The sequence below is a fragment of the Sciurus carolinensis genome, chromosome 1 (assembly GCF_902686445.1).
Source record: "Sciurus carolinensis chromosome 1, mSciCar1.2, whole genome shotgun sequence".
NCBI classification, from domain to species: Eukaryota; Metazoa; Chordata; class Mammalia; order Rodentia; family Sciuridae; genus Sciurus; species Sciurus carolinensis.
The window spans coordinates 51,635,513-51,648,600 of record NC_062213.1 but is presented as its reverse complement, the minus strand read 5'-3'; the positions used below and the strand labels follow the sequence as shown (position 1 = coordinate 51,648,600).

At 36.2% G+C, this 13,088-nt stretch overlaps 1 protein-coding gene across 3 annotated transcripts in view; it reads left to right on the top strand.

Moving 5' to 3' along the window:
- The first annotated feature begins 906 nt into the window (after positions 1 to 906).
- The window catches only part of Lrrcc1 (leucine rich repeat and coiled-coil centrosomal protein 1), a 37,988-nt gene continuing 25,806 nt past the window's right edge, over positions 907 to 13,088 (top strand). Inside the window, exons 1-6 of one of the 3 annotated variants that reach the window (XM_047522112.1) lie at positions 907 to 1,093; positions 3,110 to 3,315; positions 3,742 to 3,807; positions 8,410 to 8,577; positions 9,921 to 10,096; positions 10,199 to 10,405. In XM_047522112.1, coding sequence (XP_047378068.1) covers positions 1,005 to 1,093; positions 3,110 to 3,315; positions 3,742 to 3,807; positions 8,410 to 8,577; positions 9,921 to 10,096; positions 10,199 to 10,405 — 912 coding nt within the window. In that variant the 5' untranslated portion in view covers positions 907 to 1,004. Of the gene's footprint in view, positions 1,094 to 3,109; positions 3,316 to 3,741; positions 3,808 to 8,409; positions 8,578 to 9,920; positions 10,097 to 10,198; positions 10,406 to 13,088 lie in introns of those variants that run through there. The other 2 variants (XM_047522121.1, XM_047522127.1) reach the window with 2 other exon arrangements.

Sequence of the window (13,088 nt, the reverse complement as noted above, 5' to 3'; positions counted from 1 at the left end):
AGATGGGTTATTTTTTAACTATTGTACATGACTATATAGTTAAGTTTTCTCCAGCAGGCTACTGCGCCTTGCAGAAGGGCAGCCTGACAGACTTTCTCTGTTAACAAACTTTTGCTTAAACTCAAAGATGTGTCTCTCATGGATATTTGCACCAATTACCCTAACAAGGATCTGATTTAAGATACATCTTTGATCTACATTCTTTAATATTACTATGGCTTACAGTAAAATCTAGCAAAGGAGGACATATATTATTATACATATATTACATAAATTATTGTACATATATTATTTTCCCACCTAGGCCAGTTATCTCCAGGACTTCTCTTGACCCAGCAAGACTACACAATCATTTCCTTTTTGAAAATTTAGTCACTACCCATACGACTCTAGATAGTTTTGATGACCCTGGACTATTCCTAGAATTTGTCATGCTAGGCTGCATAATTGTTTTCTCCAGTGGACAAATGCTTCCAGGAAAGAAAACGGACTCCACCAATTCCTCATTGCATAGTGAACAACGCACAGGAAGACACCGCACAGAAGTTCAGTGAATCAACAGGAGGACCAATTGCCGGTGAGGGGACAATTTATACGTATGTAGGACTATGCAAAGTTATGTAAAGCCAATGCTGTGAAACCACCTTCTGAAGGCAGGCGGTTATAATTCATAAAAAAAAAAAAAAAAAAATCAGGGAAACAAACAGGATGGCGCCCTAAATCCCGCAACTTCAGCATTCCGGGGGAAAAAAGTTCCGCTCTACGGCAAGCCCCAAGAGCCGCGCCACAGATGCCGTAAAAGGGAGCGAAGCCCTGTGTGGAGAGCCGGCTTCCAGCCTTGCGGCACCGTCAGGGCGGGAAAGTGCCGGGCGTCGGTTGGAGGGAGCGTCCTCGCCCCGCCCCCCACACCAGGGCTGTACCACCGCGCTCCGAGGAGGCGTGTTCCAGGATCTCGGACCCAGTGCCGGCCGCCAGTTAAGTCCCCGCTTCCTGTCGCCGGTACCATGGAGGCGGCGGTAGAGGCAGAAGTAGAAAATGAGGACGGCGACAGCAGCTGCGGGGATGTGTGCTTCATGGACAAAGGCCTGCAGAGGTAAAGGGCGTTCGGCAGCCGGGAGCGGCCCGCGCACCCCCAGGGCTGCGACCGAGGGTGGTGTGTGGCTTGGCGGGTCAGGGCGCGGCGCTGCTGTACCAGCTTCGCCAACACTCGCTGGCTTGCGGCCGCCCTGCTCAGCGAACATGCTCGGTGGCAGCGCGGGAGTGTCTGAGTCCTGCCTGCTCTGTCCTGAGCAGTTCCCACGGCTCTGCTTAGCCTTGAACCTGCTCACCACCTGCTTCTCCAGCCTTTAACCACTCCTTCCTTCTGCTGCTCCTCTTTTGGGGTTATTGCTTTGCTGCCCTTTAATGGTTGGTCTTCTCGTGTTCTCTTGGTTCTCTTCTCTTACCCTGAAAACCAGTGGCAGCTTAGCATCTCCGGCAACCGTGTAGCACGCGTTCTCTGATCCTCATTGGTTTTGCCTCACTTCTCTTTACCACCATTCTGATTTCTTCTGTACAAAACACTGTAACACATATGTTCATATACTTTTCGAAAGTACTAAACATATCTTATTTAGTTTCCCTTTTCCTTCTCATGCTGCCCGAACTTCGTACACGACTTATAAGTCTCCAGGTTCTGCATTACAGACCGCCCCTGCGTACCTTTTCAGTCTCCACTTACCATTTCTAAAGTTACTTTCTAGCCACACTGAGCTACCAGCAGTTCTTTTGTAGGCGTCTCTTTGCACATGATGCAACTTTGTGGAGTGCCCTTCTCTCTGCAAGTCTTAACTGATAATTATGCATCTTGTTCTCAGTCCTAATCTAAAATTTGCCTGATGACCCGGGAAGATGATTTTCAAAGCAATGTCTACATTTTTATTTAATAATAGCTGCTATTTCCTGAATGTCACCCATGTATTCGGGTTACGCACATTATCACTTATCTTCACAGCAATTCGCAAGTTAATTTTTCTTATATCAGACTTCATGCAGCTGGTGAGTAATTAAATTCGGAAATTCAAACTCTTTTGTTTCACCCTCTGCTTTTTCTACTCTCCCACATTATATGCACAGTATTGATTTCCAGAAGGACTGTAATTTGAAGCATGTGTTAATAGCATAAGATCTGGCCCCGAATAAGAACTTAGTGAATGATGGAAGTTATGCAATTGGCAATGCTTCAAACAGATAGCTTTAAAAGTTCCTAGTTTGAAATTTGCAAATGCTTCCTTGCTGCCAGTTAGGTTTCCTACAGATTTATAGTAGCTGCCACAGCTACTACTGATGACTGTACATCTGACTTCTCTAAACTGCACTGTAGTTTGTATGCCTTGAACTACTACAGGAGAGATTCCAGTTATAACTAGTAATTGAAGGAGTCAAAAGATGAGTTCTCTTTAGGGGAGGTACATTCCAACTAGAGATAGAAGACAGGGATGAACGAAATAGCAATAATTTCTGGGGTTTTTGGTATTGACTACATTCTGGATCAAATAGCCATTGTACACAGTGAAGAAAGTAAGATTATAAACTTATTTTGTAAGATTAGATGTGTACCTGGACTCTGTTACCATAACTACAGGAACTTGGACAAGTTATTTACTTTTTAAAAACTTCAGTATTATGATAACATACTGCTTAGAGTTGTCAGGATTAGATGATATAAAGAATCTAAGGTTTAAAAAGTTGCCATTTGTTTGGGTAACACAGCAAGGTAATGTGCAAATTTGAACTGGTGTATTAGAATTTAAGAACCTTTACAATTATTTGCTATTCAGTATTATCTTTACTATCTGCCCCTGACTTTGCACATAAAAGCTAGAAATACCCAGCATTACTCACCTTCCTTGAACAGTTTCATATTTGTATAAATGGTCTAAAATACTGGCTTGTTTTGTAGGAAGCACTGTGTTTTATGATTACACATTTCAAGGCACAAATGGGAAGGACATCATTCTGTAATGAACAGAGCACATAGTTATTATCTAGGTGCTATTTGATTAGTTTAATTATTTGGTCTTATAAAATCCATTTTTACTTTTTTTATAATATATATTTTCTTTTTTAGCATATCAGAGTTATCTTTAGATTCAACCCTTCATACCATCAATCTTCATTGCAATAACATCTCCAAGATCAAAGCCATTGATCATATTTGGAATTTACGACATTTAGATCTGTCATCTAATCAAATAAGTCAAATTGAAGGGCTAAACACACTGACAAAACTATGTACTCTGAATTTGTCCTGCAATTTGCTCACAAGAATAGAAGGTTTGTAAGTGATTTTCATGTAATATTTAGCATAAAGAAGGTGATTTGTCTTATTTTTTCCCAAATAGAATGGAATAAATATTATCATGAATTTTTTTTCTTTATTTGGTTTATTTAGTTTTATGTGGTGCTGGATCGAACCCATTGCTTCATACATGCTAGGTAGGCAAACACTCTACCACTGAATCACAACCCCAGCCCCTTACCATACACTTTTGAAAACTAACCCTAAAACTCATTATACAGAAGTTTTCTTATAGAAAAGTTTGTTTTTTAAAACTAAATATTTTTATAAAATTGATTTCACTGTTACCACATCAAATTTGCTTCAGAACAGTCTAATAGTACTGTAGTGCTACATTTCTCTAATTTTTTAAATCCTTTAAAGGCTTTATTTTATTTTGTTGTGCTTTATTTTATTTTTAGGACTTGAAGCACTAATTAATCTGACTAAACTGAATTTGTCTTATAACCACATAAATGATCTTAGTGGTAAGTAGATATGCGTGTATTTTTGATAATGGTATATATTTGCAATGTATGAAGAGTTAGCTCATCATGTTGGAAAATTCCAAGTTATAATCCAAATTTTGACCGTAGGGCTCATCTATAGAGTATGCTGAAATTTTAATTCTTTTTTGTTGTTGTTGCTCCCAAAACTACAGTTGAGTAAAAAATAGAAATAAAGGCTGAAATGATTAGGAGCAAGAGGAAAAAGAACTTGGATGAGAAGAAGCTTCTTTAGAGGAATGATGTTTTGATTTTTGTACCAGGGATTGAACCCAGGGGTGCTTTACCAGTGAGTCATATTCCCAGCCTTTTTTTTTTTTTTTAATTTAGAAACAGGGTCTCACTGAGTTGCTCAGGGCCTTGCTAAGTTGCTGAGGCTTTCTTTGAACTTGTGTTCCTCCTGCCTCAGTTCCCTGAACTACTGGGATTACAGGCATGCACCACCATGCCCAGTAGGAATGATATTTTAATGTTAGGTAATTAAACAGTATACTGTTTTTAGAGAGGAATAATTCCAATGAAACTTTCTACAGTGATGAAAATGTTCCACGTCTCTGCTGTGTGGTATGGCAACCAATAACTAAATGTAAGCACTTAAACTTTGAATGTGCAACTTGGGAACTAAAATTATAATTTTATTTCATTTTAATTTAAATATAAAAATCTTTATGTAACTAGGCATGGTGGTGCACCCTGTAATCCCAGGAATTTGGGAGGTTGAAGCAAGATGGAGGCCAGCCTAGGCAACTTGGTGAGACCCTGTCTCAAAATAAAAAATAAAAAGGGCTGGCTATATAACTTAGTGGTAAAGCACCCCTGGGTTCAATCCCAAGTACCAAAAGAAAAAGAAAAAGCCACATATAATTAGTGGCTACCACTAGTGCAGATATGAACAATGCAGGTATGTAGCATTCCAAAAATTATTGCAAATTGAAGATCAAATAAAATTATTTTTTCTCTGTGTTTAGTTAAGTCTTAAGAAGATACAAAAATTGTTGACTACTTTTTAATTATGATTAAAGTGATAACTAATCAAAGTTTCAAGAGTATTACTAGAATTATCTCTTAAAACAAGATTTCACTAATTATCTTCATAACCTTTATCAGTATTTGAAAGAGTATTATTCATTTGTTGACTATTTTTCTTCCCCATTAAAAGACTACCTTATGCCTGGTGCCTAGTATACAAAAAGACTTCATCAGTACCCTTAAGCTGAAGTAGCAACTATAGTTTAATTTTTGAAATCTTTTTTTCACTGAAGACATGAAAGCATTAGAATTTTGAGTTTAAGTCTAACTCTGTCACTGCTGTGTGCTATTTTACTTTTTAGATACAGTTTCCTTTATCTGACAAATGATTATTAGATAAAAGGGTTCATTTACTCACTGGACGATATTTGTTACAAATAGCTTTATCAAGTACTGTCCTATAGTGATAAAAAAACAACAACAAAAAACAGATAAGGTCCTTGCTATATAACAGAGCTTAAATTATAGTGGGAAGAAATATGAAGTTTATCAAGTCCCTCTTCCCCTAAGTAAGCAAAAGATTTAAACAGACACCTAGCCAAGAAGATGCACAGAGGGCAAATAAGCATGTGAAAAAAATATGTTTACCATCCTTGGAGATTAAGGAAATGCAAGTTAAAACCATAATGAGATACCACTTCACATCTAGAATGGCCAAAATTTTTTAAATTATCAAAGCATTGATGAGATTGTAGAGCAACTAAAACTTGCCTACATTGCTAGTGCAATTTAAAAAGCACCACCACTTTGGAAAAGAATTTGGCAGTTTATTATAATGGTAAATGTACAGGTAATTGTTTAGTGCTCTTCCTCAGTGTTTACCCAGATAAATTAAGATGTACCCACGCAAAGACCCATATGTGAATGTTTATATGATTATATAGCTTTTCATATACTCGTGTTTATATGACTTATTAATCTCTAAAAATTAGAATTAACATATATATCCAGCTGGTATTATGGTGTTTAGATCTTTTTTGGGGGTTGTGGGGGAATACCAGGGAATGAACTCAGGGGCACTCAACCACTGAGCCACATCCCCAGCCCTATTTTGTATTTTATTTAGAGATAGACTCTCACTGAGTTGCTTAGCACATTGCTTTTGCTGAGGCTGACTTTGAACTCTCAATCCTCGTGCCTCAGCTTCCCAAGCCACTGGGATTATAGGTGTACACCACCATGCCCCGCTATGGTTTAGATGTTAAATGTCCTCCAAAGTTCATGTGTTAAACTTTGGCTGCCAGCCTGTGGCACTATTGGGAGGAGGCAGTGGAATCTTTAGGCAATATGGCCTACTTGGTCATGGGAGGCATTTCCTTGAAGGGGAGGTTGGCGCCTCAGCTCCTCCCTCTCTGTACCTTCTAGCTGCCATGAGGAGAACAGATCTTCTTTACCTTGCATTCCTACCATGATATACTGTGCTACCAAAAGGCCCAAAGCAATATGATCAAATAACGATGGTCTGAAACCATGAGCCAAGATCAATCTTTCCTTGTTATAAATAGATTGTCTCAGGTATTCTGTCACAGCAACGGAAAGCTAATGAATAAAAAAATTTTTGAAACATCTATGTAGTGGAATACTACTTGGAACTAAAAAGGGAATGAACAATAACACATGCAACAACACATATAAATCTAAAAAGAATTATGCTAAGTGAAAGAAGCCAGTCATAAAAGGCCGTATCAAATGATTCTGTTCATTTGGCTTTATGATAAAGGCAGAGATGTAGAGGCTTTTAAAAATCAGATTATTGGTTGCTAGGGCCTGGAAATGGGGAGAGAAGATTGATTACATAGGAACAGAAGGGAACTGTTCAAAGTGATGGAAACTTTCTATTTGTGATTATAGTGGTAGTAGAACAACTGTAAATTTGCTTAAACACGCCAAATTGTATACCAAAAAAGGGCAAATTTTAGTAACTTAATATCAAACAGAGTTGAGGACTGTGAAGAAAATAAAAGGAGGAACCCTGGATGTTCTTATAGATCATTCTTAGAATGCTAAAGTTTTGTATGTTGAAAAATACTTCAATAAATAACTTATATACCCTACAAAGACAATAAGGCAAGATCAAACTTGCCATGTACGAAAGCTAATGAGGGGTTAATGTGCCAAGAAGAGTAGGCAGATGCCAGCTCAGTACAGTAGAAGCAGGATGAGAAATTTACATTTTATTCTAGGTACAATAGGAGTTTTTGGAGATTACATAGAGAATACATGATTTACATAAGGGAGCGACATAATTTATGTTTCTAAAAGACCACTGACTGCTGAGTGGAAAGTACATTTTTTTGGTAGATAGAGAGGAAATAAAGGAAAACGGACTCAAAGATAATTAAGTCTCCCCTGGATTAACGGGTGTGAATGGTGGTACTCTTTGTTGATAGGAGAAAGATTAGGAAAAGATCACATTTCAAGATAAGTAATGAGAAAATGGATCCTATCTTAAAATAGAGAACATATGTATGCATATGTTGAACATAGGTATGTGTATGCATATAATATGCATTTGGGGGTGGGATTGGGGATCATGGTTGGAGTTGTAGATTTGGCAGTTGGAAGAACTGTAGCCATGAAACTAGATTTCCAAAGAGAGTGTAGATAAGAGGAGTAACTCCTGGTGCACTCTAATATTAAGCATAAGTGAACCATCAAGGTAAAACAAAAAGAAGAACTAGTAACATTAAACAAGAACTTGTAAATGTGATGCTAATTAAGGAGAAATGCCAAGGACTGTGAGTGACAGGAAAATTAGATCTCATAGAGATGGTCAAAGACTTCTGAGAATATAACAGAAAGATGAATAGAAGTTAGCCAGAGGACATTGAGGAGAAAAGAATATTCAGTCAGGTTGAAGAAACTGAAGAAAAGGGTGAATGAAGTTGAAATGTGAAGAGGGCTAAACTAAGTAAAGTTGTAAAATTGCTCTCTCTGAGGAGCAATGTGGAGAAAATGGGGCATTTATTCACTAGTCCTTTGAGAGGTGAACCCCTAGAACTGTTAACTCCCTCACACTTCCAGGGTTTGCCTTTGCTGATGAGCAAGCTCCTTCCCTTTTGAGGTAGGAAAACAGGGTACTTACAAGGGCACACTGACAATATACACAGTACCTGTGTATATTAGCTGCAGCTGAAGTCTGGGGTGGATGAGTACCAATAACATCTGCTATAAAAATATTCCAAGAAGCTAGGGCAAGAAATATTATCAGGGAGCTAAAATAAATGTCATTTGTATTTATTTTATACTGAAACCAAGAAAAAGAAAGTGTAGTGCAGTGTTATGTCTGGTAATCAAAAATGGTACCTTGGGAGATCCTAAAGCCATAGCTTTGTGCTTATTTTCATATAAGTGCGTACAATGACCTAAGGAGGTTGTTTTTCAGTGTATTAAAACCCAGCACCCAGAAATTCCAGGGACTGAGGCCTCTGTGAGTTGCTAAAGTTGTGTTTCTTCAAAACAACAATTGATTTTTCCTGTTCATCAGGTATCTCTTTACAGCAAGATCTCATGAATGCTATTCCTTTGCCTAAAAGAATTTTTTTCTTATTGCAGGGCTGTTGCCTCTTCATGGACTTAAGTATAAACTTAGATATATTGATCTACATAGTAATTGTATAGATAGTATCCATCACTTACTTCAGTGTATGGTAGGATTGCACTTCTTGACAAATCTTTCTTTGGAGAAGGATGGAGAGGGGAATCCTGTCTGTCGTGCACCAGGTATAAACAATTAATTTAACACTTTTTTTTTAACAATTAATACTCAAAGCTTCTTCATTTACATAACAGGCTACTGTATGTGTGTAAAGACTAACACATCCATATGTGTGTATTGTGTATGTTTGTATATACTATATACAGTAAAACATCTAGAAAAGTACACCAAAAAAAATGATGATATTGGACAACTCCAGGGAAAGGAAATGAATAACTAGAGATCAGGAAATACTGGAAAAACTTTACTATGTACTTTTTGAATTATATATCATATGAATTTGTCACATTTTAATAAATGGATGATTGTTTTTTAAAAATAAACTTAAACTTATATGAAAAAATGCTGCTGAAATGCCAGTCGCTCTAATTTAGAATCAGTCAAATTGGCAAAGATAAGAGAGACCAGAGTGCAATTTCTAGCTTCAGTTATCTCATATTGCTTAACCAAACAAGAAAAGTGAGTAGAATTTTGAGTGTACCTTCTGAAACTCTGCTTGGATATAAGTTGGCTATAGAGGCTCCATTCTGTCATTCATATGCAACCATAGGAAAGCTTTTTGTAACATGACAACCTGTTTTGATTATTTTATCGAAAAGGTTTTTTTTTTTTTTTTTTTTTTTTTTTTTTGCGGTGCTGGGGATCAAACCCAGGGCCTTATGCTTACAAGGCAAGCACTCTACTGACTGAGCTATCTCCCCGACCCTGAAAATGTTTTTTAATTCAGAGTTTATCCAAAGAATTCATTGGTCTTTCTGACAAATACTTAGTTTTAAAATTACAATTGAGCAAAGTTGAAGTGCTCCTATTAATGTCGATTTGTAACTTTCTCATTTAATTATTCTTAGGGGCAATAAAATAAATATATTATTCTTGGACACTTGATAGATACTAGTTATATGTAATTTTAAAAACAGAAAGGGGCATGTTTCACTAATGCTTGAGGCTTCAGTAGGGAAATTCTGGTGCTTTGATCGTTATCCACATCATCTTTATAACATGTTTATGTTACTTAAGTTTATGCTATTTCTATTAAAAGTAAAAAAGACATGTCCTTCCAAGAATAAATTGCTGCTGTTTTCATGCATTCACAGCTTTAAAGTAATTTTCAGAGGTGATGATTATGTTTCTTATCTTCATTGGGAAAATTATTTAGGAGGGGTGAAAGGAGCATTTTGTTTCTTTTATATTTAATTACATGCTGGAAATGTTGAATAAATTGCATATATGACAAATTTATTAGTTGTTTCTTTGAACTAATTTTATCATTCGGGTGATACATATAGTAACTTAATTTATTTTAGAAAATGTTAGCCTTTTTTTAATGTTTAAATTTTCACTTTGAAAGGGTACAGAGCAATTATTCTCCAAACTCTGCCACAGCTTAGAATTCTAGACTGCAAGAACATATTTGGTGAACCAGTAAATGTGGCAGAAGTAAATTCATCACGCCTACAGTGCTTAGAAGGTCTTTTGGATAATTTAGTTTCTTCTGAATCTCCCCCAAATATAAGTGAAGATGAGGTATAGTATTGGGGTTTTTTTTTCCCTAATATAAAAGACACCTTTACACTTTAATAAATGAATGTAAATTTAAAAGGATATTTGTTTGTCCCTGTGTCATAGATCCTTGAAAATATGCCAGTGGTACCATCACCCATTGAGTTACCTCCCTTGGAGCAGTTTGCAAATACACCAGCAGATACTGTTTTGACATCATTTTTATCTGTGTGTCCATCTTCTGAGCCAGAGAAAATTAATCATGAAAAGGAATTTCAGAATGAGAGAAAACTTCAGAAATTAGATGATCGACTTTTACAGCTTCTAAATGAAGTAACTATTTTTCCTATTTTTGGAAAACCCAGTATGAGTTTATTAAAGAAAAAAATAGTTAAGAAAATGCAAAATAAAAATGTGTAAGCTGACCAACCAGAAACACTCCATAATAAATATATCAATATGTGTATTTTTTATTGTTTGTTCTATTTAGTTATACATGATAGCAGAATGCATTTTGATTCATTGTACATGAATGGAGTACAACTTTTCATTTCTCTGGTTGTACGCGATGTAGATACATGTACATAGGGTAATGATGTTTGTCTCATTCCACCATCTTTCTTTCCCCCCCACCTTCTGCCCTTCCCACAATCCAACATTCATTCTTCCCTTACCACCACCACCACCCCCATTATGTATCAGCATCCATTTATCAGAGAAAACATTTGGCCTTTGGTTTTTTGGGATTGACTTATGTTACGTAGGATGGTATTCTCCACAATATGTGTATTTTTGTTCTCCTGTATGGAAATAGGATTCTGTGTAGCAATAGTGGTAGAAAATAGATGCATACATTTTCCTTGTTGCTTTTTTTTTTACATCTTCTTTACATAATTCCTTTGTCTTGTTCTTCAGTGCCTCACCTTGTTTCTGTCTCTTCACTTTTTGTTTCAACCTTAAGCAAGGTGAAAACTTTGCATTCAGTGTTCATTATCACCAAGAACACTTGAGTTTACTCTTGACCCCATTCATCTTTTCAGCTCTTACTTGTCAAGACCGTCTCTAAAATTTACAGCTGACTGACAAATTAATGTATATAGTTCTGCTTCATTTCAATTTCCAGCAATCACCTAATTAATTTCTACTTTCTTGAACCAGTGATCATTTTTTTACCCTTGCTACTGATTCTCTAGTTTGTAAAAATCTGTGAACTAAACGCATTAATTACAGTTCATAGAATTTATTGCTATTGTGTCTCTAGCCCTTGCTGCAGCATTCTTACACTGATCAACTGATGATTCTTACACTGATCCCCCACACCCCTTGGGAACTACACCACCTGAATGAAACAGATTTTTAACTTTGCTTGCCTACCATCTGGGTGTAGGATGGAGAGAGAGTGGTATAAGTTAAAAAGATTTATCAGTTAAACATCAGTTTGACCATGAAATTTGGAAGTAGTTTTTTTGTTTGTTTGTGTGGGGGTACTGGGAATTGAATCCAGATGTGTTTTACCACTAAGCTACATCCCCAGTCCTCTTTATTTTTTGTTTTGAGACAGGGCCTTGCTAAATTGCTGAGGGTCTCACTCAGTTGCTGAGGCCAGTCTCAAACCTGGAATCCTCCTGCCTCTCAGCCTCCCAAGTTACTGGGATTACAGCTGTGTGCTACCACACCCAGATGTAACGATTTTAATATTCAATTGTTTTTCTCAAAATAAATAAGGGGAAGGAATAGAAAATGCTTGTAGATTGCCTATGGTTCTGGAGATTTTGAATAATCCTGAATTACTATCATACCTAAAACAATAAACTTGAGGTTAGCCTTAGATCAGTGAGAACTAATAAGGGTATGAGATTTCAATTTGAATTGCATAAGTAGATAGTAATAGAACTGGGACAAGAATGCTGGCCTACTCATTGATGTTGATAATGTATATATGAACTTCTGAGAACCCTCCATTTCCTCAGGTTTCATCTTCCATCTTACTCATAGCTGACTTTTCTGTCAGTATCACAACTTAGATTTAAGTTTAGTAATACATTTGTAGTAAACTTGTTAGCATGTCTTAGGATATTCTCATTTCATTTGAGAAGATAGAGATCAATGTTATTGTCTTTATTATATAGAAACAGAACAAGTTTAAATTATTTTATCTAAGAGTACTTTATTAATAACACAGTTGAGCTTCAAACAGAATTCTCATAACCAGATGTTTCTTTCCACTTATTTAGTTGTGGCAATAATTCTTCCTACTTCATTAACCAAGAATAGAATAGAATTCTTAACTATCTGAGAAAAAAAGGTGATTCACTGCTAAGGATATTTAAAATGTTTAAGAAAATAATTTCTGAATTTCTTGGTGTAAAAAGGAAACATACAATTTAAACTCAAATGGTTTTGTTTCAAAAGTAATGTCACTGTAAAGTTACTGTGCTGAATTTTGATAAGGACACTTAAGTTTCTTTAATGTATCACTGAGCTACATCCCAAGCCATTTTTATTTTGAGATAGGGTCTTACTAACTTCCCAAGCTGCCTTCAAACTTGTAATCTTTCTGCATGGGATTATAGATGTGAGGCACCACGCCCAGCTTAAGTGTTTGCATTTGATATAAAATAGAGGTATATACCTGAATTGGCAATACATATACCCTTACCCAAACTTTTTGAAGATAAATATTACCATCATCCTAGAGTATCCTACAAGCAATCCTTCCCTGCTTCTTCAGAGGAAATCATTTTTCTGATTTCTTTCCCATCATAGATTATTTAATATTTGTTCTAGAATCTAATAAAAATGGAATCATAATACATACCTTTCATGTAAGGCAGCATAACCTTTTTGAAATTAATCCATGTTACATATATTAATAGTTGTAGTTCCATGTGTTTTTCCATTTTATGACTACGGTTTATTTCTATGTAGAATTGGTTTATTTCTATGTAATGTTCGGTTTTATGTCTCTGGTTTATTTTTTTCATTATCCTATTGATGTGCCATTGGATTATTCCAA